Raw genomic sequence first — 27609 nt, 5'->3', positions numbered from 1 at the left:
CTATTACACAGCTATTAGGTGGGCTGGAGGCAGAGAACTTTCAATAATTTGTTACCGTTTTATTGAGACATCCAAATCTTTGAGACAGTCCACAATTGTGCTTCTGTGCCTCTGCACGGCATTATGATCTGTCTGCACAGTCTTCAACAAAGATGTCAGAGCTACATATCTGGATGAAATAAAGTTGCAGAAGAACAGAATTAAAATGTTGAATTCAAGGTAGTTTTCTTCTGCCTAAGTGATGACAAAAAAGGTCTAAAGACTAAGGGAAAGCACACATTTTTAAACATTTAAAAGACAGTGACTATAATGATAACATCCCCCCCCAAGCTGGAAATGGGGAGGCAGTCAGACAGACTCCTGCATGCACCCGACCGGGATCCACCCGGCATGCCCACCAGGGGGCGATGCTCTACCCATCTGGGGCATCGCTCTGCTGCAATCAGAGCCATCCTAGCGCCTGAGGCAGAGGCCACAGAGCCATCCTCAGCGCCCGGGCCAACTTTGCTCCAATGGAGCCTCGGCTGCGGGAGGGGAAGAGAGAGACAGAGAGGAAGGAGAGGGGGAGGGGTGGAGAAGCAGATAGGCACCTCTCCTGTGTGCCCTGGCTGGGAATCAAACCCAGGACTCCTGTACGCCAGGCCAACACTCCACCACTGAGCAAACCGGCCAGGGCCATGATAACATTTTAAAGGCACAATAGACACTATAATCTATAGTAGTAGCAACCAGGAGAAGCTTTGGACTTAAACTATTTGCGTTCATTGTCAAGTTCACTGAAACTCCTAAAAGTGACTGATTCAATTATTTCCAAGTTCTTCCAAACAGTGGAACATAATAAGCATACAGTACGTCTTTTTAGGCCAGGGGTCGGGAATTTTTTTGGGTGAGAGAGCCATGAACGCCACATATTTTACAATGTAATTCTGTGAGAACCATACAACGACCCGTGTTATCCAATAGAAATTTGGTGTTGTCCAGGAGGACAGCTGTGATTGGCTCCAGCCACCCGCAACCATGAACATGAGTGGTAGGAAATAAATGGATTGTAATACATGAGAATGTTTTATATTTTTAACGTTATTCTTCTTTTTATTAAAGATTTGTCTGCGAGCCAGATGCAGCCATCAAAAGAGCCACATCTGGCTCGCAAGCCATAGGTTCCCAACCCGTTTTAGGCTTCAGCCCCAAAATGAAAGAAATCTGTATTTTCTCTGCTTTAACTTGAACTCATAAAAAAATTGAGTGAAAGGTCCAAGTATTTAAAAATTCTTTTGGAAGAGAAGAGAATTCAGGATACTACCATAATTATTTCAACATTTTTTAAAGCTTAACATGATAAAAAATTATTCTGATTAAAAGTGAAAAAAGGCAAACAGGATATACTTCAAAATAAAAGATAATAAATTCATCTACTTTAAAAAACTAACTGGAACTGACAGACATATTCCACATTTGTGTCCTGAAATACTATTGTTTTTGGTGTTTTTATTTTTGACAGAGACATAGAGAAAATCAGAGAGAGGGATAGATAGGGACAGACAGACAGGAAGGGAGAAAGATGAGAACCATCAATTCTTTATTATATCACCTTAGTTGTTCATTGACTGCTGTCTCATATGTGCCTTGACCAGGGACCAAGTGACTCCTTGCTCAAGCCAGCAACCCTGGCCTCAAGCTGGTAAGCCTTGCTCAAACCAGAGGAGCCCGTGCTCAAGCTGGTGACCTCAGGGTTTCGAACCTGGGTCCTCCGCATCACAGTCCAACGCTCTATCCACTGCACCACCGCCTGGTCAGGCTTTTGGTGTTTTTTTTTAGAGAGGAGAGTAAGAGAGAGAGAGAGAGAGAGAGAGAACAGGGAGGAGCAGGAAGCATCAACTCCCATATGTGCCATGACCAGGCAAGCCTGGGGTTTCAAACTGGTGACCTCAACATTCCAGGTTGATGCTTTATCCACTGCGCTACCACAGGTCAGGCACTGTATTCTTCTTCTTACTTCAGAGCAGAGGTCAGCAAACTACAGGCTACCAGCAAAAATCCAGCCCTCTGCTGTCTGGTTTTATAAGTCAATTTTTATCAGAACAGCCACATTCATCATTTATATAGTGTATGACTGTTTTCATGCCCCAAGGCATGGCTGAATAACTGCCACAGAGCCTAAAATATTGACCATCTGGCCCCTTACAGAAAAGGCTTGCTGACTGCTGATTTATAGTATAAATAGGAAAAAGAAAAAAAATTAAACCATGAGGTAAAGCCCCAATTTAAAAAAAAAACAAAACCGTAGTTTTAAGACCATGCTAAAAATAGAAACCCTGAGTTACCTCAACTAAAGTTTTAGACACATCCCTCAATACATGTATGATCTTGAGCAAAGTCACTCTTGAAAACACTGAGTTTATAACAACAAAATACAAGTCATTTTTCAGTTGCTTTACCTTATATTCTTGTCATTATTCAATAAGAAACGACCCAGGATATTTATGGCTAAGACCTAAAGAAAAAGAGCATAGGTTAAAAATCTAGGAAAATTAAATATTAATATTTTTTTAAGGTTTAGTCCCTGGCCTCTGTTGGATGTGAACTCTTTAAAGCTGGTAGTTGGTATTTTATAGACCGGAAAAACAAAAAGTTCTGAAGATAAATGATGGTGTTGGTTGCAGAACAATATGACTGTACTTAATGCCACTGAACTTAAAAATGATTAAAATGGTAAATTTTGTGCTATGTAAATTCTACCACAATTTTTAAAGCATTAGGATTATCTCTATACATGAATATGGACTAACTCCAATATAATGTTAGGTGAAAAAAGGTGCAGATTGATATATACAATTGTTAGCATTTTGTCTGAAAGGTGGGGAGAGGAAAAGAACTAGCCTAAGTTACTTTGGTTAATACACAGATACTGTATTGTAGTTAAACTTGTTTTTATAAAACTATAGGCTAGCTATTCTTATATTAATAAATGACTGAAAGAATGAATAAATTCATGAAGGAGAATTCTTCCTTACAAAGAATGCCAATTATTTAATAAGAACAAAGTGAAGGAAGTAGAAAGAATCATTAGAACACCATACGTAAACAACGGTTGCAGACAAGATCTTCTGATGGATACTAACACTGATGGGCAAAAGTCTGAGGAAAACAAGGTATCTTCATAGTCTTAAAACGTCTCCCCCAAAATATTTTTAACTACAAAAGGAAAATTTTAGTTTAGAGTTACAGTAGACACCACCTTAACCAAATGATCAAGTTTAAGACCATCAGTAGTGAGACAAACAGACATAGCATGTACCTCCGGATACAATACTGAGAAAAGCACATCACTGCTATGAAAATCTTGATAAAAAAAAAAAGCATAACTTCAATCTAATCATGATCAAGTATCAGACAGATCGAAACTGGGAGACATTCTAAAGCAGGGGTAGTCAACCTTTTTATACCTACCACCCACTTTTGTATTTGTTAGTACTAAAATTTTCTAACCACCCACTGGTTCCACAGTAATGGTAATTTATAAAGTAGGGAAGTAATTTTACTTTATAAAGTTTATAAAGCAGAGTTACAGCAAGTTAAAGCATATAATAATAATTACTTACCAAATACTTTATGTTGGATTTTCGCTAAGTTTGGCAGAATAAATCTTTATGAAACAACTTACTATAGTTAAATCTATCTTTTTATTTATACTTTGGTTGCTCCGCTACCGCCCACCATGAAAGCTGGAACACCCACTAGTGGGCGGTAGGGACCAGGTTGACTACCACTGTTCTAAAGAGTAAAGGATCAGTATTCTTCTAAAGTGTCAAAGTCATGCAAGACAAAGGAAGACAGAGGAACTGTAACAAATTAAAGGAAACAAAGGAGGCATGACAATGAAATGCAAGGTGGAATCACGGGCTAGCTCCAGGAACAGAAAAAGGACATAAGCAGAAAAATTGGTGAAATCTAAATAGTCGGTAATTTAGTTAGTGGCATGGTACCGATATTAATTTCTGAGTTTTGATTATTACACTATATAATCATGAAAGATGTTAGCATTACAGGAAGAAAAGGGTATATAAAGCCTCAATTGTTTTTGTAACTTTTCTGTGAGTCTAAAATTACTTCAAATAAAAAGTTTTTTTTTAACTTATTTTGTGTGTGTGTATATGACAGAGACAGAGAGAGGGACAGATAGGGACAGACAGGAAGGGAGAGAAATGAGAAGCATTAAGTCTTCGTTGTGGCATCTTAGTTGTTCATTGATTGATTTCTCATATGTGCCTTGACGGGGGGGGGGGGGGGGGGGGGGGGGGGGAGGAGGAGGGGAGCAGTTCAGCAGAGCAAGTGACCTCTTGCTCAAGCCAGCGACCTTGGGGTCATGTCTATGATCCCACGCTCAAGCCAGCAATTCCGCACTTTAAGCTGGTGAGCCCATACTCAAGCCAGCAACCTCGGGGTTTCGAACCTGGGTCCTCCGTAATCCAGTTCAATGCTCTATCCACTGCGCCACTGCCTGGTCAGGCTCAAATAAAAACGCTTAAAAAGTGGAGAAGAGAAAAAACACACATGCACAAACACATTTAAACATGAATAAAACATCCCAAAAAAATACATTAGAAAATGGTAGCGCCTGACCAGGCTGTGGCACAGTGGATAGAGCGTCAGACTGGGATGCCGAGGACCCAAGTTCAAGACCCCGAAGTTGCCGGTTTAAGCGCGGGCTCATCTGGTTTGAGCAAAAGCTCACCACCAGCTTGGACCCGAGGTCTCTGGCTCGAGCAAGGAGTTACTCGGTCTGCTGAAGGCCCACGGTCAAGGCACATATGAGAGAGCAATCAATGAACAACTAAGGTGTCGCAACGAAAAATTGATGATTGATGCTTCTCATCTTTCTCCATTCCTGTCTGTCTGTCCCTATCTATCCCTCTCTCTGACTCTATCTCTGGGGATAAAAAAAAGAAAATAGTAGCAGTATTTCCCACCGAAAGAATTGCTTCTACATGTGAAAACTAAAGGCAGACATTTTCTTCCCTATGTTCCCTCTATACTATTTGAGCTTTACTTTATGTGTTTATTTCTTATGTTAAAACAAATATTTAAAAATTCTCCCCTAATGATAATTTTCAAATGGAATTCATTTCCAAAGTGCTAAAGTCCAAGACAATTATTCTAAATGAAATGTTTAGGGAGAAGAAAAGATTTAAAAAGACTTACTCGCAGTCCACTCTCTGACTTAATATCCATGATAGTCAAAACCGTTTCATAAAGAATAGCATTTCCTACATTTTTACTAGTCTCCGTATTAGTGGCAACCTGAAAAGACAGAGAGCGGTGCACAACAATAAAACAAGACTTCCAAAATATATTCAGAAGTAATGAGACATTTTGTGATTTATTATAACCACCAATGAGGAAACAAATAAACACTGTTCTATATAAATACAATTATTCTACCCCCTGCTAGACTAAGATGAATATTTAATATGATGCAAGTTTGGTCTACTCACCTGTGCTAATATATCATTCATCGCTTCACTTGAGTCATCATCATTTCGTCCTAAAATTCTTAATAACCGCAAAATTCGTACCTAATGTGTAAAACATGAGAAAGGTCAACAAACTGGCACAAAGGAGTTATGCTTGGTATGAAATTCAAGTATCTCAAATGAAGTCTTAAATCCCATTAGAAATGGTCAAAATTCAAAGAGAGGAATTTTCAATATTTTCTTTAGAGAAGAGATATGTTTCTGTGTCTTAAAGAAGTTATTAGATAACCTACACTTTGCCATTCCACAGCTAAAAGATGCCACCATCTGCAGAGCTACATTACAGGCATACCTCAGAGACACTGAGGGTTTAGTCCCAACCACAACAGTAAAGTAGTGTCACAATAAAGCATGTCATACCTTTATTGCTGGTGCAGGAACTTACCTTCAATTTGTAAAAATGCAACATCTACCAAGTGCAATAAAGTAAGGTGTGCCTGTATACTGATAAGTCTCTATGTTGTAGACAATTTTGACTATTATAAGCATAATTTCATTCTATTAATTTAATAAAGTACAGAATTGTGTCACTGTTCATTTATTAATGTAATTAGTTTAATCAGTTAACTACCAACTACCTACCCAACACACACTTAAGAGGGAGGAAACAATCTATTTAAAGCTATTCAACTTGTACCATATATCCAAAGCTTTCTTTCAAGCTTACCTGCAAAAAGGGGTCACTGATACCAGAAACATCATGTTCTGGTGAATATCCGGACATGATGAGGTTCTTTAGAATACGAACTAATTGGGGCACAAGCTGCAGAAAAGAAAGATGTATCAAAAAACAGCAGACATCAAAGTCCTCCTCATGAATAGGCAGGTAACTTGGTTTAGAAAAATGGTACAAGGGTCTGAATCCAAACAGTCTACTGATACAATATACTATTATCAAGTGATTCTTAAGTATATTGTTGATGTTCAATAAATATAACTTAGGAATACTTTCACCAAGAACTCAAGAAGGAATACATATTTTACCTGAATGAAAAACAAACTAGACATTTTTCCTCCAGAGTTATATATGCAAAGATACTGCGATTAACAGTAGGTCAGAAAGCCTATGGGAACCAAGGAAAACAGACGTCTATGAAGCATATTGCATTTCTACTTTTATCCATTCAAACATTTGGATATAGTGCTTGCTTCAACAGCACACATACAAACATTTGAATATACAATGGAATCATACCCAAAATACTGGTGATCTTATTAAAATTATATCTTGAAAACACACTATCTCAAATAGAGAAAAAATAAGTTTCTTCTCTTGAGATAGATAGAGCTAGCCATCTTTTTCCAACAAACAACAGGGAATACAAAAGCCTCCAACATAGATCAAGTGGAAAAAGACACACAAAAAACTCATTCATTTTAAGATCCCAAGGCCGTGAATAATTTCCTTTCCCTATTCTTAGATCATAGGACACAATTTTCAATAAAATTTAATCTCACCCCTTAATTATAAAGCTAATCTGTCACAGTTTTCTTGTCTTGTCTTTTTATTTTTAATGTTTGCTTTATTGATTTTAAAGAAGAAGGGAGAAAGACAGGAACATTGATCTGTTCCTGTATGTGCCCTGACCCAGGGATCGAACTGGCAACCTCTGTGCTTCAGAACAATGCTCTAACCAACTGAGCTATCTGGCCAGGGCTCTTTTCTTATTTTACTAATAAAACTTTATATTATTTATAGTCAGAATTCCCTTCTTGCCCTTCCTTTATTTTGTTCATATAGTCATAATACAAAGTAGAAGTAATTTTATTGCCCCTGAACTTAAAGATGCTTTAAATATTCATTCTGTTGATCAATCACTTAATATTAAAACCCTAAACCAAAATGTTTGCACAATAGGAACTTTCTCAGTCTACAACTAAAAACTCAATTTAGCTATATAAACAACTCTAAATGACTAAAATTAAGAAGTGTTCACAGTGAACTGAATCACCTCTCTTAATGAGGCAACTAGAATAGACCCAACTTTTGCTACAACTCAAATTTTTTTCTAATTGTTTTCTCCCTACTCTCCAACTCTAGATTAAGATCAAAACAAGCCAGGCTATGCCCAAGGAATACACTCCAAACATTTTCACAACACTAAGGCCACTTCTAAATACAAGAGAACATAACCTGTGTAAATTTAAATATTGGCCATATCACTTCAGAATCAAGTGATTCATAAGTCACCCAAACAAAATTCTAATTTGGATAACTCCAAGATTAAAAACAAATATAAGCCACATAGAGATTTGTGAACAGTAGGACAATTTATATTAGAGGGAAGAATAATATTATTTTATATACTGCTTTAAAATTAACATCATAAAACCAAGATCATCTATATAGTTAGTAAGCTCTGCACAAAAAGAGAGTCTCGCCTTGCATACTTTCCAATGGCCTACTTTTTTGTACTATACGTATCCTCAACTACTTTTTAATCTGGTTTATATTTTGGAGAAGTCCTTTTTCCTTATTTTATTCACTACCAAAAGGCCAGCACACCACTTAAGATCACCTTGGGACAAAGAGCACAAATGTCTGAGTGTTCAGCATACTAATTCTTGGAACCCAACTTTATTATTCAGACAAGTATGCAAGTTACTAAAATTGATGACAAAACAAACAAAATAAGATGACAAAGGGAAAGGCTGCAGCCATGAAAATCAGTTGATGCCCACCCACTTTACCTCAAAATCCTTTTTTATATTTCAAAACTTCAAAGCAAGATAAGTGCAGGGAAGGGAGAAATAGAAGCTCTAAGTCTGAACTGAAGGCTCAGAGGTATACATGGAGCTTTTTAAAGTACAGTTACCCGCACATGGCTCAAAAATATGTGCTTCAAAAGGAAGCAGTGTTTGTGCCAAGGCTCCAGACTGGTCTGGAATTGCCATCACCAAAACCACTGGACATGCCTCAATGCTTCTCAAGCGAAGATAAAGGCAGAGAAGGAGGCCTAAAACTCAGGAAAGGCTGCAACTGAAATCCAAGGCTGACTTTGGAGTCAGGAGTTTAAGTGACAAGACAAAAACTGGACTAGGGAGTTAGCCAAAAATGCTAGAAACAAGTAACTCACAGGATTAAGCATAGCTTCAGCATTAGTATATTTTTAAAAGCCACATTCATTTGTGGATGGATACACAAAGCTACTAAGGACCTAAAGCCAGCATGCACCATCTAAAAGAGGGTTAATTCTTACCTTTTCATTCTAACATACAGCAGGATTCCCCACAGACAACAGGAACAAAACATACAAAGCAAGCATTAGGGACAGATACGGGTCTCATACTATTTTACAATAATTTAATCAAGACAAGAACATCTAAAGGAGAAAAAAGAAAAAAAAAAACAAAAAAAACAAAAAAAAAACGGGAGCTGCTATTAAAACCTCATTAGGTCTAAAGTATAAAGTAAGCCCCATTTACGAAGTGATCAGTACCCTATAGAAAAAATGAATGCATGTAATCCAAACAGCAGTCTTTCTGAGTCCTCCTGACTAAGGCCTTCTAAAAGAGGAGAAAACAAATATTTCTACTTTAGAATGCTGTATGGGAGGGCAGGAGAGAATTTAAAAAGCTAGAGACTTCCACCATCAGAGTTAATAGCCTAAAATGAACAGTAGGGGACACTGTATTAGGTAAAAGTTAACGTCAAATTTCAGTCTGTAGTTTTCACCTTAATGAAAAAATACTGTCTGCCTTAAAAAAAAAAAAGAAAGAAAGAAAGAAAGAAAGAAACCACACACACAAACACATTCTTGATTCTTGTTTGTAATTTGCCCTCGGGTTACATTCTTGACTTTACTGTGAAAACAGCAGATAAAGCACGTGAGGAATTGGTATGTCTGTCAACAGAGAGAAAACTTCTATTATGAAAGGGAAAGCACTGTACTATCACCAGTTGTTATATGCCTAAATCTGGCTTCCAGCCCTACAACACAGCAGAGCTGGTTAAGTCCTTTATTCAGCTCCATAGCTTCCTTTCAAAAGAAAATTTGTAAGTAAGAAGATCATGTATTTTTCAGGAAAACCACGTTCAATCAAGAAAGGCTTAGGCATACAGAATGGCACCTACCTTTCTGAAATGTGCAAGCATGTCTGGGCTTCGCTCACACATTTCTGTGAGGAGGACTACTGATGTGTGAAGAACACCTGAAACAAAAGAGCAAATGAAAACTAAAAATGAGGCTTTATTAGTCACCTTTGTAGAAGAGGACTTTGAATTCTGAAGGTCACTTCAAAAAGGAGAGTTGCTATACGTGGTGTTTTTTAAATTTCCCAAAGAATCTAAGCATTGAGGTGAATACAAAAGAGGTATTTAATAGATGCTTACTAACGTTAATACCAGTTAAGTCAGTCAAATTAAAATATTTTAATTATATGACTAAAATAATTGCTAAAACAACCAGTACATTATGTCTATATGAGAATACCCATAAAAGCATACTCACAGTTAATACAAAGCTAGGTATCATATGCTCCATACTTTTAAGCTTGCAGGGGTCCTCAAACTTTTTATAAAAACTGCCCACTTTTGCAGTGCTGGTCAACCTAGTCCCTACCGCCCATTAGTGGGTGTTTCAGCTTTCATGGTGGAAGGTAGCAGAGCAACCAAACAGCACAGCGATTGGCCCACCATCCCTGCTTCTCCACCACTCCCATTCTCCTTTCTCTCTGTTTGTCTCTTCCCCTACCACAGCCAAGGCTCCAATGGAGCAAAGTTAGCCCGGGCATTGAGGATGGCTCCATGGCCTCCACCTTAGGCACTAGAATGGCTCCCGTTGCAATGGAGCAACACCCCAGATGGACAGAGCATCGCCCCTAGTGGGCATACCAGGTAGATCCCGTTTGGGTGCATGCAGGAGTCTGTCTCTCTGCCTCCCCACTTTTCACTTCAGAAAAATACAAAAAAATAAAACTAAATAAAAATAAAATTTTCCACATAAAATATATTAAAACTTCAAGGTACATTAACTGTGGGTGACAAAGTGAATTTGCTTGTTCCAGAGTGAGTAAAAAGAATCTCACAATAGGCCCTGGCCGGTTGGCTCAGTGGTAGAGCATTCACCCAGTATGTGGAAGTCCTGGGTTGGATTCCCAGTCAGGGTACACAGGAGAAATGACATCTGCTACTCTCCCACCCCACTTCCTCTTCACTGTCTTTTTCTCTTTCTCTTTCTCTCTCTCTCTCTCTCTCCCTCCCTCCCTCTCTTCCTCTCCTGCAGCCAGGGCTCCATTAGTTCAAGTGCACAGGCCCCAGGCACTGAGGATGGCTCTGTGGAGTCTCCATCTCAGACGCTAAAAATAGCTTGGCTACAAGCATGGTCCCAGAAGGGGGTTTCCAGGTGGATCCTGGTCTGGGTGCATACAGGAGTCTGTCTCTGTATCTCCCCTCCTGTCAACTTGGAAAACAAGGGAAAAAAAGAATCTCATAATAGTTTCCACTAAATAAGTGCCTAAACATTCACTTGTTCAACAAGTATTTTTTGAGCCTTCTAGTTATAGGATTGAATTAATCAAATTAAATAATATCCTAGCACTTTTTTCCCTTAGCATTTAGAATACATGAATTTTCTTTAATCAGAACTTATTTCACTGACTTCAAAGGAATAAAATGTTTCAAAAAGAATAGTCACATTCCATTTCATTCCTCTGAACTTCTATTTAAGCATACTTGAGTACCCATTACAAATTCCTGTTACAAGTAACCTAAAAGGATTTTTACAAATCTTGAATGCCTACCATGAGGCAATAAAGAACTAATTTTTTCTTCTTTTATAAAGTAGCCAGGAAATCAAAGGGTTTTATGCGTGAAAATTGAGCCTAGGATCACTTGTACATTACACTGAATATCAGTAACTGAATACATGTACAGTGCTTTTAGTAAAAGAGGGCCAGAAATGAAAAACAAATGTATTATGAAGGAATCAATCTCTAAATACAAAACAAAACATGAGAGTGGAAGAGAGATTCAACTGATCAGACCTTCCTGGAAAAGTGTCCCGCACAGCAGAAGGCAACTCCATTGCACTAAGACAGAAGGCCACCAGTGCCTGAAGCTTTTTCTCTTTTCCCTTCTCCCTCAGTACTCTACCAAGTGCACCCAAATTACATTACCATGGTTCTTTTCATTCAGTAAGTTTTTTGTTGCTGGTAAAAACATCTCCATAAGTTCAGGAACCTTCCTGATGACATGCACAGCACATAGTGCTGCCTATTTAAAAAAAAAAAAAAAAAAAGACAGAAGATTTATCAGTTAAGTCAGGGCAACCAATCTTATAAACAATAATAAAACTCTTATCAGCTACTTCACCTGCTAGAAAAAAAGAAAAAACATCAAATTTTTTATTATTAATATGTTAGGGCTTTATAATTTATACTATTGCATCAATTAAAACTTCTAGCTCACCGGTCCCTTTGTTCATATATTGCTAAGTGGATAAAAACTTTTCTAGACGAGACCATGGTTAACATTAATTTATCAATTAAGTTAAACATAACTTCTGTGGAGATGCAAAGTAAAATATAAGGTCTTCCACCTGTGATAATCATTCCTCTGAGTAAGATGACCAAACAGGGTTTTATAAAAACATAAGGCTAACTGAAATATATATACTGCAGAGGCTTTGATCTGCTGTTACTTTTAATAATACCTGTACCGTCCCCAAGTCACTCTCTGTTGACATCAAGAAAATCATTTGAAAGATACTTAGCTAGGCTCTGACCAGGCAGCTAAGTTGGGCAGAGCACTGTCCCAATACCCCAAGATTGTAGGTTCGATCCCCGGTCAGGGCACATACAAGAATTAACCAATGAATGCATAAAGTGCAACAAATCAATGTTTTTCTCTTTCTCTCTCTCTCTCACTCGTTCCCATTCCTCTCTTTAAAAATCAATAAATAACAAATTTTAAAGAAGATACTTAGCTAGTCTCTACTGACGAAAAGATGGTCTTAGCTTGCTCACTGGAAAGAAAGTTACATTCAAAGACTGATTTTGGTTAACCCCCAAAGAAACCATATTTGTTGAAGTTGAATACTATGAAGTTTACATATATTAACAAGAAAAGATTTTAGCTAATTTTTCCCATGTTGTATTTAGGAGGGAAAAAAAATTTTTTTCCCTAATTTTCAGGAGTAATCTGTTTAAGGAAATAATGTGCTTTCTGAACAAGAGCAGCCCACACATTCTTTATGAGAAAGAACAGGCTTTGGTTTGCAGCCATCATTAATGGTGTATGATCCTGGAAACAGCTTGTTCCTTTCAAAACTGCTGCTTCACACCATTAATATAGAGAGGCACAATAAATGCCAACCACACACAACAGTATGTGTTCACTTCTCAGTTTTACACTTTATAACTTTATTTACAAAGATTTTAGGATTCAAGCACAATAAAGTAACAGTAAAATGTTTATACATCAACAAATAAAAGCAGATAAGAGAATAAAATCATGTCTTCTATTACTATTCCATTTAGACATACCAATTTGAGAAAAGTATTTTCTTTATCATTCCCTAATAACTATACAGGCCCCAATGTAACTGCACACTCAGAGAGTTAAAAGGCGTATTTAGAAAGACATGGGCACTAAATTATTAGGATGAAAGTAAATTTGTAAATATTTGCTCACTATACTTTAATACTGTTTAGAATCAGGTAACTTAAGCCCTGGCCAGTTGGCTCAGCGGTAGAGCGTCGGCCTGGTGTGCGGGGGGACCCGGGTTCGATTCCCGGCCAGGGCACATAGGAGAAGCGCCCATTTGCTTCTCCACCCCCCCCTCCTTCCTCTCTGTCTCTCTCTTCCCCTCCCGCAGCCAAGGCTCCATTGGAGCAAAGATGGCCCGGGCGCTGGGGATGGCTCCTTGGCCTCTGCCCCAGGCGCTAGAGTGGCTCTGGTCACGGCAGAGCAACCCCCGGAGGGGCAGAGCATTGCCCCCTGGTGGGCAGAGCGTCGCCCATGGTGGGCATGCCGGGTGGATCCCGGTCAGGCGCATGTGGGAGTCTGTCTGACTGTCTCTCCCTGTTTCCAGCTTCAGAAAAATACCAAAAAAAAAAAATGGTGTTTTTAGAATCAGGTAACTTAAGAAGTAATTAAATATGCCATCTGGGATATCCAGTAACGTTTGTTTATAAATCATTTCCCTGAAAAAGAAGAATTAAAATAATTAAAGTATTCACAATCACACCAATTGGAGAGTTAATTGGTAACAAAAAAAAAATCACCTCCAAAATTAGTATAAAAATAGAATTTAATTTATAAACACCTGATTCATATATAATCATATAAAATACATCTACTGCACAGAGAAAAATATGTTATAGATTGACATTGGAGCTTTTAAAAATGAGTAATTTGCCTTCTCATCTCCATAATACTCTCTAATCCAAATGTAGACATTTGGTTTAAGTTACCTTTTTTCTTAAGTAAGAGTTAGAGGTTTTCAGGAGCTTCTCTACCTCTCCTGCAAGATCTCTGCACATCTCAGAGGAGCCCATACAGCCGAGGGTACAAAGTGCTAGCCCCTGTACATACTGTGTGCTGTGGTTGAGATCACTGCGAAAGAAAGGGAAAAGGCAGAAATGAATGTGCTGAGCCTGGGGCTCCCCATGAAGAAGCACTGAATCCAACAAGGTAGCTCTGAATAATTCATAATCTCTCCAATAAGGAAAATAATTAATAAAATTATATATTGCAAAAAAAATGTTTATTCTGACTTTATTACAAATTACCAGTGCCACAAACTGACAGTCCTTCTCCTATAGGTTTAACACTCAATGTTTCCAAATAGCAAAGCAACGGAAATTGGACATTAACTGTTGAATATTAAATGCAACCCACTTTAGAAAACTTAGCAAACCACTGAAAGTAAAAACTGGCAATGACAGAGCCTGACCTGTGGTGGCACAGTGAATAAAGCATCAAGCAAGAATGCTGAGGTTGCAGGTTCCAAACATCGGGCTTGCCTGGTCAAGGCACATACAGAAGAAACTACAAATTGATGCTTCCCGTTCCTCCCCCTTCTCTCTCTCTCCTCCTCTAAAATGAAGAAATTAGTTTTGGTATAGAATAAAAGAAGACTAACCATAGTTTAGATTTTTTTTTTAATTTATTCATTTTTAGAGAGACAGAGGAGAGAGAGAAAAAGAGAAGGGGAAGGAGTGGGAAGCATCAACTCCCATTGGTGCCTTGATCAGGCAAGCCTGGGGTTTCAAACCAGCGACCTAAGCATTCCAGGTTGACGCTTTATCCACTGTACCACAGGTCAGACCAACTATCCACAGTTATTTGAAAGGCTATTCAAGTCATCTTCCTTTTTCTAACTATATTACCTATGTGAAAGGCTGAATCTCCCTCATATACTTCAATTAAAACATAAGACAAAAAATTGAACACAGAAGCAAATATGAGCATCTAGCTGTGTCTCCTATTAGGCCAGATACCATGGAAATTTTTAAAAAATGTAAAATACAGTAATGCCATTCTTCTCACTAAATTTTGTTATAAAATAAAGTTTGTTTTTTATTTTAAAATATTATTAATTTGTAAAGGGCTCATAACTGGTAACTTTAAATAAACTAATAAATGGTTTTAGTCTTCCCTGAAGAATAAAGGAAGGAGCAATGGTCAGGTAGCTCAATTGGTTAGTATAAAATATTATACTGGCCCTGGCCAGTTGGCTCAGTGGTAGAACGTCGGCCTGGCGTGCAGGAGTCCCGGGTTCAATTCCCGGCCAGGGTACACAGGAGAAGCGCCCATCTGCTTCTCCACCCCTCTCCCTCTCCTTCCTCTCTGTCTCTCTCTTCCCCTCCCACAGCCGAGGCTCCATTGGAGCAAAGTTGGCCCGGGCGCTGAGGATGGCTCTGTGACCTCTGCCTCAGGCGCTAGAGTGGCTCTGGTTGAGACAGAGCGACGCCCCGGATGGGCAGAGCATCGCCCCCTAGTGGGAGTGCCTGGTGGATCCCGGTCAGCGCATGCGGGAGTCTGTCTGACTGCCTCCCCGTTTCTGGCTTCGGAAAAATACCAAAAAAAAAAAAAAATACTGATGCACCAGGGCTGTGGATCCAATCCCTGGCCAGGGCACATACAAGAATCAACCAACAAGCCTGACCAGGTGGTGGCGCAATGGATCAAAAATCGACCTGGGAAGCTGAGGGCCCAGGTTCAAAACCCCGAGGTCACAGGCTTGAGCACAGGATCACCAGCTTGAGCGTGGAGTTGCCGGCTCAAGCATGAGATCATAGACATGACCCCATGGTTGCTGGCTTGAGACCAAAGGTTGCTGGATTGAAGCTCAAGGTCGCTGGCTTGAGCAAGGGGTCACTGGCTTGGCTGCACCCTCCACCCCCATCAAGGCACATATGAGAATCAATCAATGAACGACTACAGCACCACAACTACAAACTGATACTTTTCATTTCTTTCCCTTCCTCCCTCTCTCTCTCTTCTTTTCTCTCTAAAATCAATTAAAAAATGAAGGGAAAGAAGTGTAAATTAGAAAGGTTGCATCTTTCCACCAATTTGAGTATTTAAAACTACTGGCAAAATGAAGCTTAAATACTAACCATGGCTTTACCATTTAGGCTCCCAGTTCCCAAGAATTTTAGTTGGCTTTTCATCTATTTTTCAACAATTAATTTGCATAATGCAAGCTCTTAAAATATTATGTATATCCAATATTTAAAGACATATTGCCTTAAAAGTTTTCTAGGTCAATGAACAATGAGGTAAACATTAAGAAACATAAAAACTGCTTTTATACATGTGTGTGTATACATATATAGAGAGAAAGAGAGAGAGGGAGAGAGAGATATAATATATGATATATATATATATAAGATGTCCTATACAGTGGTCGGCAAACTCATTAGTCAACAGAGCCAAATATCAACAGTACAATGATTGAAATGTCTTTTGAGAGTCAAATTTTTTAAACTTAAACTATATAGGTAGGTATATTCCTTATCAAGGTAGCACCTGCACGTGGTATTTTGTTGAAGAGCCACACTCAAGGGGCCAAAGAGCCCCATGTGGCTCGCGAGATGAGGTCTGCCGAAAACTGTCATATAATACAAACAAAATCCAAAAAGAAAAAAACGTACCAAGAAAGCACACAAAAAAACCATTCATTAACAGATTAAAACAACAAACAAAACAAATGATCCAGATCAATTTCCAACTATTAGTTCTCTCCAAAAATCACTTGGGGGGGGGGGGGGTCTCAATAAAATTAAACATAAAGATTTCTTTGCATATGTGCCTCATTCTTCAATTTTTATCAAGGTACAAAACTATACTTCAGTTTGGTATTAACTCTCAAACATGAACTTTCTGCTAGGCAGAACTGTAAAATTACCAGCACGTGATTGAAGGCTTGAGTAATAAAGGCAACAGAGCATGAAAGAACAAAAATTAAACTCTCAAGAGGCCTCTCCAGAGTAAATGTACAAAAGTCATGCTGAATATTCTAGAATGTAGTAACCACCATGACACCAAGAAATCTGTTCCATCTTATTCATTCTCCACTGCCATACCATACAACAGCTCCTGATACAACAGGTATATAAAAGTACTGGTTGAATAAATGAATCAACTTAGTATTTTCATTATTAAAATTTATTTCAAGGCCTAAAAACAAGATTCTCCCAAAATTAAGTTTATAGACTCTATGTATTTACATGATATACTCAGTATTTACAACCAAATCATAATTCTTTTACTTTTTTTAAGACTTTATTTATTCATTTTAGAGAGGGAAGAAAGAGCGAAAGAAAGAAGGGGGTAAGAAGCTGGAAGCATCAACTCCCATATGTGCCTTGATCAGGCAAACCTAGGGTTTTGAACTAGCAACCTCAGCGTTCCAGGTCGACTCTTTATCCACTGTGCCACTACAGGTCAGGCCAAATCATAATTCCTACTTTGGAATTTTCTATTACCCACTGGGAAATTTTAAAGTAGAACGTCATCACAAAAGAGTGTAAGAGTTCAGTATCTACAAATCTGATAACCTACATCCTCCTGCTTCTATTTTCTGATAAATATACAAAAACTGCAAATGAAATAGAAATCTTAAAAAAGAGAAACAGACAAGCGAAAACCAAACTAAACTAAAAAAGTACCTTTAACCAATAGGCCATCAGAACTTCTGTGACTTTCTAACAAAAATTTATTATAAGAGAAGAATTGCTAAATTCCCTGTTTGGATTCTCTAATGTCTCCATCTAGCAAGCATTCCTCAGTTTGTAAATTAAACAAGCATGACTGGACTAGTAAAAAAAACAAACAAACAAAAACTTATCAACAACATGCACAGGTGTAAATATAATTCCATGTAACTGATATCTTGGATTATACCATAGACAAGACTTCTCCTTTAGCCTTTGAATGGTATTTACTCAGAATACACACTGGTAATTCTTTAATAAATGTAACATTTCATTACTCATGGCATTCAAAGTCCTGAAAATATAAGAAAATTCAGATTTACTAAATGCCTTTTCTATTCTATGAAGGCCCAAATGTTATTTCATTGCTAAATTGTGTTCTTGTGCCTGAAGATGTACAGCAATACTTTCATGTAATTAAATTATCCTCTACAGAAGTTTTTTTTTTTTTTTTTTTTTAATTTATTCATTTTAGAGAGGAGAGAGAGAGAGACAGAGAGGAGAGAGAGGCAGAGGGGAGGAGCTGGAAGCATCAACTCCCACATGTGCCTTGACCAGGCAAGCCCAGGGTTTTGAACCAGCGACCTCAGTATTTCCAGGTCGACGCTTTATCCACTGCACCACCACAGGTCAGGCCTCTACAGAAGTTTTAATCCTTTGCTAAGTCTCTTTACATATAAGCCAGAGAACCAAACACAATTCAAATATATTCTAGACAGTAAATATAAAATCAGTAAATACAGGATGTCAAGATTTACTGATGCTGTATTTTAAGAAAAACCTAAAATAATAAATTAGTTCTTAGAAAAAGGAAAGGTTAGACTTACTTCTTGATACAGTTGGTCATGAGAAGATGGACATCTTGTCTTTCGTCTAACAACAGCATTGCCCCTAAATAGCCAATGCGTTTGTCTGTGAATTTTTGAGACGCAATAAGCTTGAGGCACTCCAACTGCAAATAAAATTTAAAAAAAGAAAGAAATTAAGAAAATTGCTGCCACAATCAGGAAAGCAATGTTTTTAACCCAGAATCAATGAATGATTAAATATATATAACCTGTATCATCAAACCACCTAAATAAAAGACAAAGATTTAAGACCTCTGGATATCTTGATAGTAATAAAGTTCTGAAATAGACCATTTGTCAAGGTCCTATGATATCTGCCATCCAAATATCTGTGAACCAAACACAAATCGAATATAAGGTATATTCAAATATACCTTAGTTCTACAGATTCATACAAAGTAGAAAAGTACATATTATAACATATTAAAGACCCAATTCCTAATTTAATACCCAGATAACATTAAATAAGCACTTAACTCACATGTGTATTTAAGGTCTGGTTCCTATTTTGAATATCAAGAAAACTCAATAACCAGAAATACATTAACTGCCAAACACTGTACTAAATATCAAAAATGTACAAGTAAAGAAAAAACAGACAATAACTAACTTTAATATAATGTGGAAAGTGCTACATTTAGGACTTAAACTAAGTACTATGGGAGAAGTAAGGGTTTATAAATCAAATAAAGAAAAAGAAAAAGCCAGCAGAAAACTCAGTAGTGGAATTAACCTAAAATGTTTGATATGATATTTTTCTTTATATAATTGTTAGAAATCCTCTGAGCCTAACAGTCTTTGCAGTTAAACAGTCTGTCTCTCTCCTTAGCTTTTCTTGAATGTCACAATCACTATGCTATACTTTATCATTCCACCTTGACTAACATGGAAAAGGTCAATCATATCCTGAAGAAGTAGTTTTCAAAGCGTTTACACACACAAGTTAAGACTCTCCAAGAAGAGTTTTTCAAACTATGCTCCCATATAGAATCACCACATCCCAAGGGAAGGGGTTCAAATAAAGGCCCATGTACACAGGAATCTAAGACTTGCCAAATGAATTTGCCTATAGGTTCAAAAGTAAAACTGAAATAAGAGCTTACAAATAAATTGTTTTGAGCTATCTAAAAATTGTTCTTTCAATGTACCTTCATTAAAAACACCTAAGGCCTGACCTGTGGTGGCGCAGTGGATAAAGCGTCGACCTAGAAATGCTGAGGTCGCCAGTTCGAAACCCTGGGCTTGCCTGGTCAAGGCACATATGGGAGTTGATGATTCCAGCTCCTCTCCCCTTCTCTCTCTCTGTCTCTCCTCTCTCTCTCTCTCTCTCTCTCTCTCTCTCTCTCTCTCTCTCTCTATCTCTATCTCTCCCTCACCTCTCTAAAATGAATAAAAAAATTTAAAAAAAAACACCTAAGGTGGCCTGACAAGGCAGTGGAGCAGTGGATAGAGCATAAGACTTGGAAGGAGAGGACCCAGGTTCAAAACCCTGAGGTCGCCAGCTTGAGCATGGGATCATAGACATGAACCCATAGTCGCTGGCTTGAGCCCAAAGTTCGCTGGCTTGAAGCCCAAGGTCGCTGGCTTGAGCAAGGGGTCACTCGCTCCGCTGTAACCCCCAAGTCAAGGCACATATGAGAAAGCAATCAATGAACTAAGGAGACAAAGGAACTACAACAAAAAATTGATGCTTCTCATCTCTCTCCCTTCCTGTCTGTGCCCCACCCCCTACCCTACTCTTTCTCTCTCTCTCTCTCACCAAAAAATAACAACAACAACAAAAAAGCCTAAGGTATGGCCACTTAGGTCAGTCAGTGAGAGTGTTGTCCTAAAACACCAAGGTTGCAGGTTTGATCCCTGGTCAGGGCACATACAGGAAGTGATCAATGAATGCACAAAATGGAACAAATAAATGCCTCCCTCTTTCTACTTTCCTCTCTCTAAAATGAATCCATTAAAATAATAAAAATAAAAAGCCACATAAGCTAGCAGAAATTATCATGAGCAAGTCAAAGAAGCCTCTAAGGGGGACCCACCAGGATCCAAAACAAAAACTAAAATGGCTTTTGAGATTGACAAAGATTAGGTTAAGAACCCCTCTCCTTTCTTCTACACATTCAAGTTAAATTTTTTTTAACTTATGAAATAGATGATGAAAGTCATTTATATAATGTCAGCAGAAAAATTACTTCTGAAATGAATGAGAAAAATCAGAAGCTAAAATGTTATTAGAAAAATCTTTTTCGCCTGGCCTGTGGTGTTGCAGTGGATAAAGCTTGAACCTGGAACACTGAGGTCACCAGTTCAAAACCCTGGGCTTATCTGGTCAAGACACATACAAGAAGCAACCACTACGAATTGCTGCCTCCCGCTTTTCCCTCCTTTTTATCTTTCTCTCTCTCTCTCTCCCCCTCCTCTCTCTAAAATCAATAAATAAAATCCAAAAACTAAATTGAAAAAAGAATCTTTTTCAAACTGAAGGTTTTTAAATATTTTAGAAGTGAAAGAAAATGTTCTTAGAAGCAGAGAGCAATGAAATTTTTATCATCCCTACTGAATCATGCTTCTGTCAAATACTAGGCATTATACAAGTAAATTATTCAAAAATATTTTATTAAGATGAACTAATAAGGACAGACTCTTAGTCATTAACATTATTTGTATTTTTAAGGGACAAGTTTTAAGACAATCACATAAAAGTTATCAGTGACTGGTGAGTAGAATTCATTGTTTTTGTGATACTTAAACTAAACAGCAAAAAGAAAAATAAAATTTAAAATAACAAATACTAAATTAGTTCTTTTTTTTTTCTTTCTTTCTTTTTTTTTTTTTGTATTTTTCTGAAGCTGGAAACGGGGAGAGACAGTCAGACAGACTCCCACATGCATCCAACCAGGATCCACCTGGCACGCCCACCAGGGGTGACGCTCTGCCCACCAGGGGGTGACGCTCTGCCCACCAGGGGGCAATGCTCTGCCGTGACCCGAGCCACTCTAGCACCTGGGGCGGAGGCCAAGGAGCCATCCCCAGTGCCCGGGCCATCTTTGCTCCAATGGAGCCTTGGCTGCGGGAGGGGAAGAGAGAGACAGAGAGGAAGGAAGGGGGGGTGGAGAAGCAAATGGGCACTTCTCCTATGTGCCCTGGCCGGGAATCGAACCCGGGTCCCCCACACGCCAGGCCGACGCTCTACCACTGAGCCAACCAGCCAGGGCCTAAATTAGTTCTTTTTAATATTCTCATTGGTACAGTGAATTTGCTTTAAGTATTTGATTTTGAAGGTGACAAATTTGAGGGGAAACATAAGATTATACAGAGGTTGCCAGTTCGATCCCCAGGCAGGGCACGTACACAGGGACAAATTATTGTTCTTGTCTCTTGCTCTCTCCCTTCCTGTCTCTCAAGTCAATAAAATAAACATTTTTCTAAAGTTTAAAAAATAAAAATAATTTTAAAAAATAGGTAACTAGGTAAAGTTATAATATCAATCATGTTATTTGTTTTTTTGTTAAGTGAGAGGAGGGGAGATAAACTCCCGCATGAATCCCAACTGGGATCCACCCAGCAACCCCTGTCTGGGGCCACCGCTCAAACCAACTGAACCACTGGCTGCAGGAGAGGAAGAGGGAGAGAAGAGGGAGAGGGTGGGACAGAGTAATAGATGGTCACTTCTCACGCGTGCCCTAACCGGGATCAAACCCAGGATGTCCACACGCTGGGCTGACTCTCAAGCCACTGACCCAACCAGCCAGGGCCTCAATCATGTTTAACAACTACAAAAGAAGCTACCTGAAATCTCACCTGAAACTCTACTAACTCATAAATCTGTCAAATGCTTTAAGACTCCAGTAAACAGCCCCGCCTTTATATTCATACCAGAAAACTTTTGCTTTTACCCCAAACTCTATGAGCAAAGTCAAAAGACAAATGACCAACTTGGAAAAAGTATTTGTCATTCATTTCAGACAAGATCGGGGCACGTTCAGGGTGGTATGGCCGTAGACTTGTCATTCATTTCAGTCGTGAAATCCTATGTAACAGGATCCGACAAGTTGGTTTTTTAAAAATAAACTAATAACTCAATGACTGACCAGGCAGTGGTGCAGTGGATAGAACATCAACCCAGGACACTGAGGACCCAGGTTTGAAACCCCAAGGTTGCCAGCTTGAGCGTGGGCTCACCAGCTTGAGCACAGGATCACAGACATGATCCCATGATTGCTGGCTTGAGCCCAAGGTTGCTTTCTTAAGCAAGGAATTACTGGCTCAGCTGGAGTCCCCCAGTCAAGGCACATATAAGAAACAATCAAGAAACAACTAAGAGTGCCACAACTACGAGTTGATGCCTCTCGTCTCTCTCTTCCTGTCTGTCCCTCCCTCTCTCTCTCTCTCTCTCTCTCTCTCTAAATAAATAAATAAATAAGCCAACAACTCAATAGAAAAACGAACCAAAAATATGGACAATTCAAAGAAAACAAAATAACTCAAACATATGAAATGGAGTCCAAGCTCCTCATAAAACAAATGCAAACCCAATGAGATAAAATTACTAAAAAAATACAGACGACAACAAAGAAATCCATTTAATTGTATACTTGTAAAGGTGAATTATATATGTAAAATATGCCTTGGTGAATTTATTACAAAAAAAGGAAATACAAATCAAAACCATACTGAGAAACTACTTTTTTTTTTTTTTTTAAATAAATTTTTATTAATGGTAATGGGATGACATTAATAAATCAGGGTACATATATTCAAAGAAAACATGTCTAGGTTATTTTGTCATTAAATTATGTTGCATACCCCTCGCCCAAAGTCAGATTGTCCTTCGCTACCCTCTATCTAGTTCTCTGTGCCCCTCCCCCTCCCCCTAACTCTCCCCCTGTCCTCCCTCCCCCCACCCCTGGTAACCACCACACTCTTGTCCATGTCTCTTAGTCTCATTTTTATGTTCCACCAATGTATGGAATCATGTAGTTCTTGTTTTTTTCTGATTTACTTATTTCACTCCTTATAATGGAGAAACTACTTTTAACCTATTGTATTACCAAAGATAAAAAAACTGTCACAACAGTACAGGACATTAATGACAGGAGTATAAACTGGCCCAAACTGTGGTAAGAAAGAGCTGGCCTATCTAAATCACAAATACACATACCCTTTGATTCAACAACTGCATTTTTACAAACTTATACTACATTTACATTCACACAAGTGCAAGATAATGGAGATTATTCAACTACAGTAAGATTATTTAACATAAGATTAGAAATAAATGACCATTAATAAGGCATCAGTTTAATAAATTATGACTCATACATGTGACGGAATATGTACTTCACTGGATCTACTACCATAAGCATGTCAAAAAAGCTAGGAAAAAAAGAATGAGGAAGCTTTTTATACATTGATATGGGCTAATCTTTAAGACAAATAAAAAAAACAGTGCATACAGTATGTGACAATATGTATTTTAAGAGAGGGGGTGAGAACATATGTAATATATCCATCCACTGAATGTGTGTAAAACGTCTCTGGAAGAAGAGTCAAGAAATGATCCCACCAATTGCCTATAAAGAGGGAAACTAAGTAAGTGATCAGAAGAGAGTAGAAAGCAGTTTTGATCATAAATCCTTTCGTATGCTTTAAATTTTGCATCAATACACTGTCATTATCTATTCCAAAGACATTAACATTAAAATTGGACTAGCAGGAAAAAATTTAAAACTGCAAGACAGCCTGACCAGGTGGTGGTGCAGTGGATAGAGCATCGAACTGGGACGTGGAAGACCCAGGTTCGAGACACCGAGGTCGCCAGTTTGAGCGTGGGTTCATCTGATTTGAGCAAAGCTCACCAGCTTGGATCCAAGGTGGCTGGCTCGAGCAAGGGGTTACTCGGTCTATTGCAGCCCCACAGTCAAGGCACAGATGAGAAAGCAATCAATGGACAACTAAGGTGCCACAAGGAAGAATTGATGAGTCTCTCTTCCTTCCTTCCTGTCTGTCTGTCCCTATCTGTCTCTCTCTCTGACTCTCTGTCTCTATCAAAAACAAAAAAGAACTGCAAAATAAAGAAAATATACCTTAACTTATGGTTAGGAAAATTAATATAATGATTTAAAAGAAAAAAAAACTTAGGGAAATCATTTGTACCCCACCCCTTCTAAACTTGAACATATACAATATTTCAAAAAATAACAAAAAAAGCATCTGAGTCCTGGAATCCTTTTTTGAAAAAGACTGAAAATTTAAGACCAGGATCTTATAAAAATATAACTCAGTAAATTAAAACAGCCTCTTTTAGATAACTGAAATTCATAATGAACAATTATTGTCGATTCTTTTATACTTGTTATGCTGTAGGAGCTTAAAAAGTATGTTCATTCCTTATCTCTAACTCCCAGGATGGCTGTGCTTTTCCCAGCTGACAGTTACTTTGTACTCTTCACCTACTATCAATTTCTTCCTTGTCAACAACTCTCTTAATATACTATACTTGCTTTTCCACAGTAACCTTGTCCCTCTCCCCCTATCATTCCAAAGGGCTGACTGTAATCATTCTTTGCTACTCACTGATTTTTTCAGTATTTACTTTCCAATTGTTTTTGAAACACTGTCATTTTGCTTTAATTTAGTCAACTGTTGTGCACAAACTAATGTGCTAGACATTGTCACTGATACACAGCAGGGCACATAAAAGAAAACCAACAGTTGGATATGTATCATAAAGTATGGTATGCACACTATAACAGTTATGCACAAGCTACTATGGAAATGGCTTAGGAAGGGCACCCAGTTCAGATTAGAAAAAGAGTTCCTATCACTTTATATAACAGTGGAATAGAATGAAACCAATCTGAGTTAAGGGCTCTGCCTCCCTAATCTTATTTCTAGCTAAATTATTTCAACAACCTGAGCCTCAGGTTCCTCATCACTAAGGTAACAAAGCCACATTGTGGAAGAGAACCCTAACAGTTCTCCGCTCCCTACCTAATTCTCTCCAGCTGATCCTTGAAGTGGCCTCAGAATTCTTCTGAGCAACATTCCAGGCAGCCATTAGCAACAAGTCTTAAAAGACTGTTATCAGTCCCCTTTGGAACAAATACCTTAAGATGTGGTTCCCAAACCTGACTGATCAAAATCATCTGGGAGTTTTGAAATATAAATCAACCCCCAGGATAATCTGGTGTGGATTTCAGGGAGAGCCTGACAATTTAATGTTTACAAAGTTATTCTAGATGACTCAATGTTCCAGTTTTCTTTGAATTTCAAAGCAATCTTTAAAAGGAGAACTTGACCAGGTTCCTGGCCTTGTTCCATTTTTTCGGAAGAAAGTACAAACATTGCCTTTTATCATCATTTAATCTGGTTATCCTTTAGAAAGAAGCCCTGCACCCACATTGGCACATATACATTTGCTTTTCAATTTAACATTTGGGTTTTATGATGTGCACAATCATCTTGATGAAAAGGTGCGTTAAAATATTATAAACAGCCTGACCAGGAGGTGGCACAGTGGATAGAGCGTCGGACTGGGATGCAGAGGACTCAGGTTAGAGACCCCGAGGTCGCCAGCTTGAGCACGGGCTCATCTGGTTTGAGCAAAAGCCCACCAGCTTGAACCTAAGGTCACTGGATCCAGCAAGGGGCTCCTCAGTCTGCTGAAGGCTCACAGTCAAGGCACATATGAGAAAGCAATCAATGAACAACTAAGGTGTTGCAACACGCAATGAAAAACTAACGACTGATGCTTCTCATCTCTCTCCGTTCCTGTCTGTCTGTCCTTGTCTATTCCTCTCTCTGACTCACTCTCTGTCTCTGAAAAAAATAAAAAATAAAAAATAGAAAATAAAATATTATAAACAGCCTGACCTGTGGTGGCACAGTGGATAAAGCGTCAACCTGGAAACACTGAGGTTGCCAGTTCAAAACCCTGGCTTGCCTGGTCAAGGCACATATGGGAGTTGATGCTTCCTACTCCTCCCCCTTCTCTCTCTCTCTCCTCCCCCCCTCTCCTCTATAAAATGAATAAATAATTAAAAATATATATTATAAACAATGGGTCTGCAGCTGATTGATTAGGTCATTTTAAGTTGCCTTTAGCCTGACCTGCAGTGGTGCAGTGGAAAAAGCATCAACCTGAAACACTGAGGTTGCTGGTTCAACACCCAAGGCTTGCCTGGTCAAGGCCTATGGGAGTCGCTGCTTCCTGCTCCTCCCCCCCTTTTTCTCTCTCTGTCTCTCACTCTCCCCCTTTCTAAAATAAATAAATAATAAAAAATAAATAAAATATTTTAAAAAGTTACCTTTATTTCATTTTAGTACTCGGAAATAACTTTCTAGTTTATACACACACACACTTTTGAAGAACAAGTTTGTGATTGCATTACTACTATGTAGCCTGGCAACATAACATCTACATAGACCAGAGACCACTTTTTCATTCTGTGGCAGAACGAGAAAGGGTAAATAAACAAAATTCCTACTATATCCTATTTTCTGAGAAAATTATAAAATATTTCACTCAAAAATATACAAAAATAACACTCACTGACCCACTAATAAGTTTCTCAAAACTTTTTACCCACCTGACCAGGTGGTGGCGCAGTGGATAGAACGTCGGACTGGGATGCGGAGGACCCAGGTTCAAGACCCTGAGGTTGCCAGTTTGGATGCGGGCTCATCTGGTTTGAGCAAAGCTCACCAGTTTGAGCCCATGGTTGCTGGCTCAAGCAAGGGGTTACTCGGTCTACTGTAGCTCCCCCCCCCCCGCCCCGTCAAGGCACATATGAAAAATTAATCAATGAACAACTAAGGAGCCACAACGAAAAATTGATGTTTCTCATCACTTTCCTTTCCTGTCTGTCCCTATCTGTCCCTCTCTCTCTCTTTCTCTCTGTCACAAAAAAAACAAAAACTTTTTACCCTATTTACTTAATTTAAAAATTTTTAATATTACAAGACCAATTGAGGCCCTCTACATACTCTGCCTCAGTCCCATTTTCCCTCTTTCCACCCCATGAGTAACCAAAACTAAAATTTCTGTTCCATCTTTGCCATGC

The 27609-nt window shown here is 38.5% G+C and overlaps 2 protein-coding genes across 4 annotated transcripts in view; one reads left to right on the top strand and one right to left on the bottom strand.

The window, feature by feature from the left end:
- LOC136380711 (IST1 homolog) overlaps positions 1-27609 on the top strand; it is a 450214-nt gene that overhangs the window by 294290 nt on the left and 128315 nt on the right. The window lies entirely within an intron of this gene.
- AP1G1 (adaptor related protein complex 1 subunit gamma 1) overlaps positions 1-27609 on the bottom strand; it is a 93228-nt gene that overhangs the window by 30516 nt on the left and 35103 nt on the right. For all 3 annotated transcript variants that reach the window (XM_066348747.1, XM_066348748.1, XM_066348746.1), the window contains 9 exons: positions 18527-18651; positions 13950-14091; positions 11652-11748; positions 9610-9686; positions 6202-6297; positions 5496-5576; positions 5203-5301; positions 2439-2494; positions 56-169 (listed from right to left, as the gene is read on the bottom strand). In XM_066348747.1, coding sequence (XP_066204844.1) covers positions 56-169; positions 2439-2494; positions 5203-5301; positions 5496-5576; positions 6202-6297; positions 9610-9686; positions 11652-11748; positions 13950-14091; positions 18527-18651 — 887 coding nt within the window. The remainder of the gene's footprint in view (positions 1-55; positions 170-2438; positions 2495-5202; positions 5302-5495; positions 5577-6201; positions 6298-9609; positions 9687-11651; positions 11749-13949; positions 14092-18526; positions 18652-27609) is intronic.

The sequence above is a fragment of the Saccopteryx leptura genome, chromosome 9 (genome assembly GCF_036850995.1).
Source record: "Saccopteryx leptura isolate mSacLep1 chromosome 9, mSacLep1_pri_phased_curated, whole genome shotgun sequence".
Taxonomy (NCBI): Eukaryota; Metazoa; Chordata; class Mammalia; order Chiroptera; family Emballonuridae; genus Saccopteryx; species Saccopteryx leptura.
Note: the sequence above shows the minus strand (reverse complement) of the source record. Positions and strands in the feature narration are given on the sequence as shown.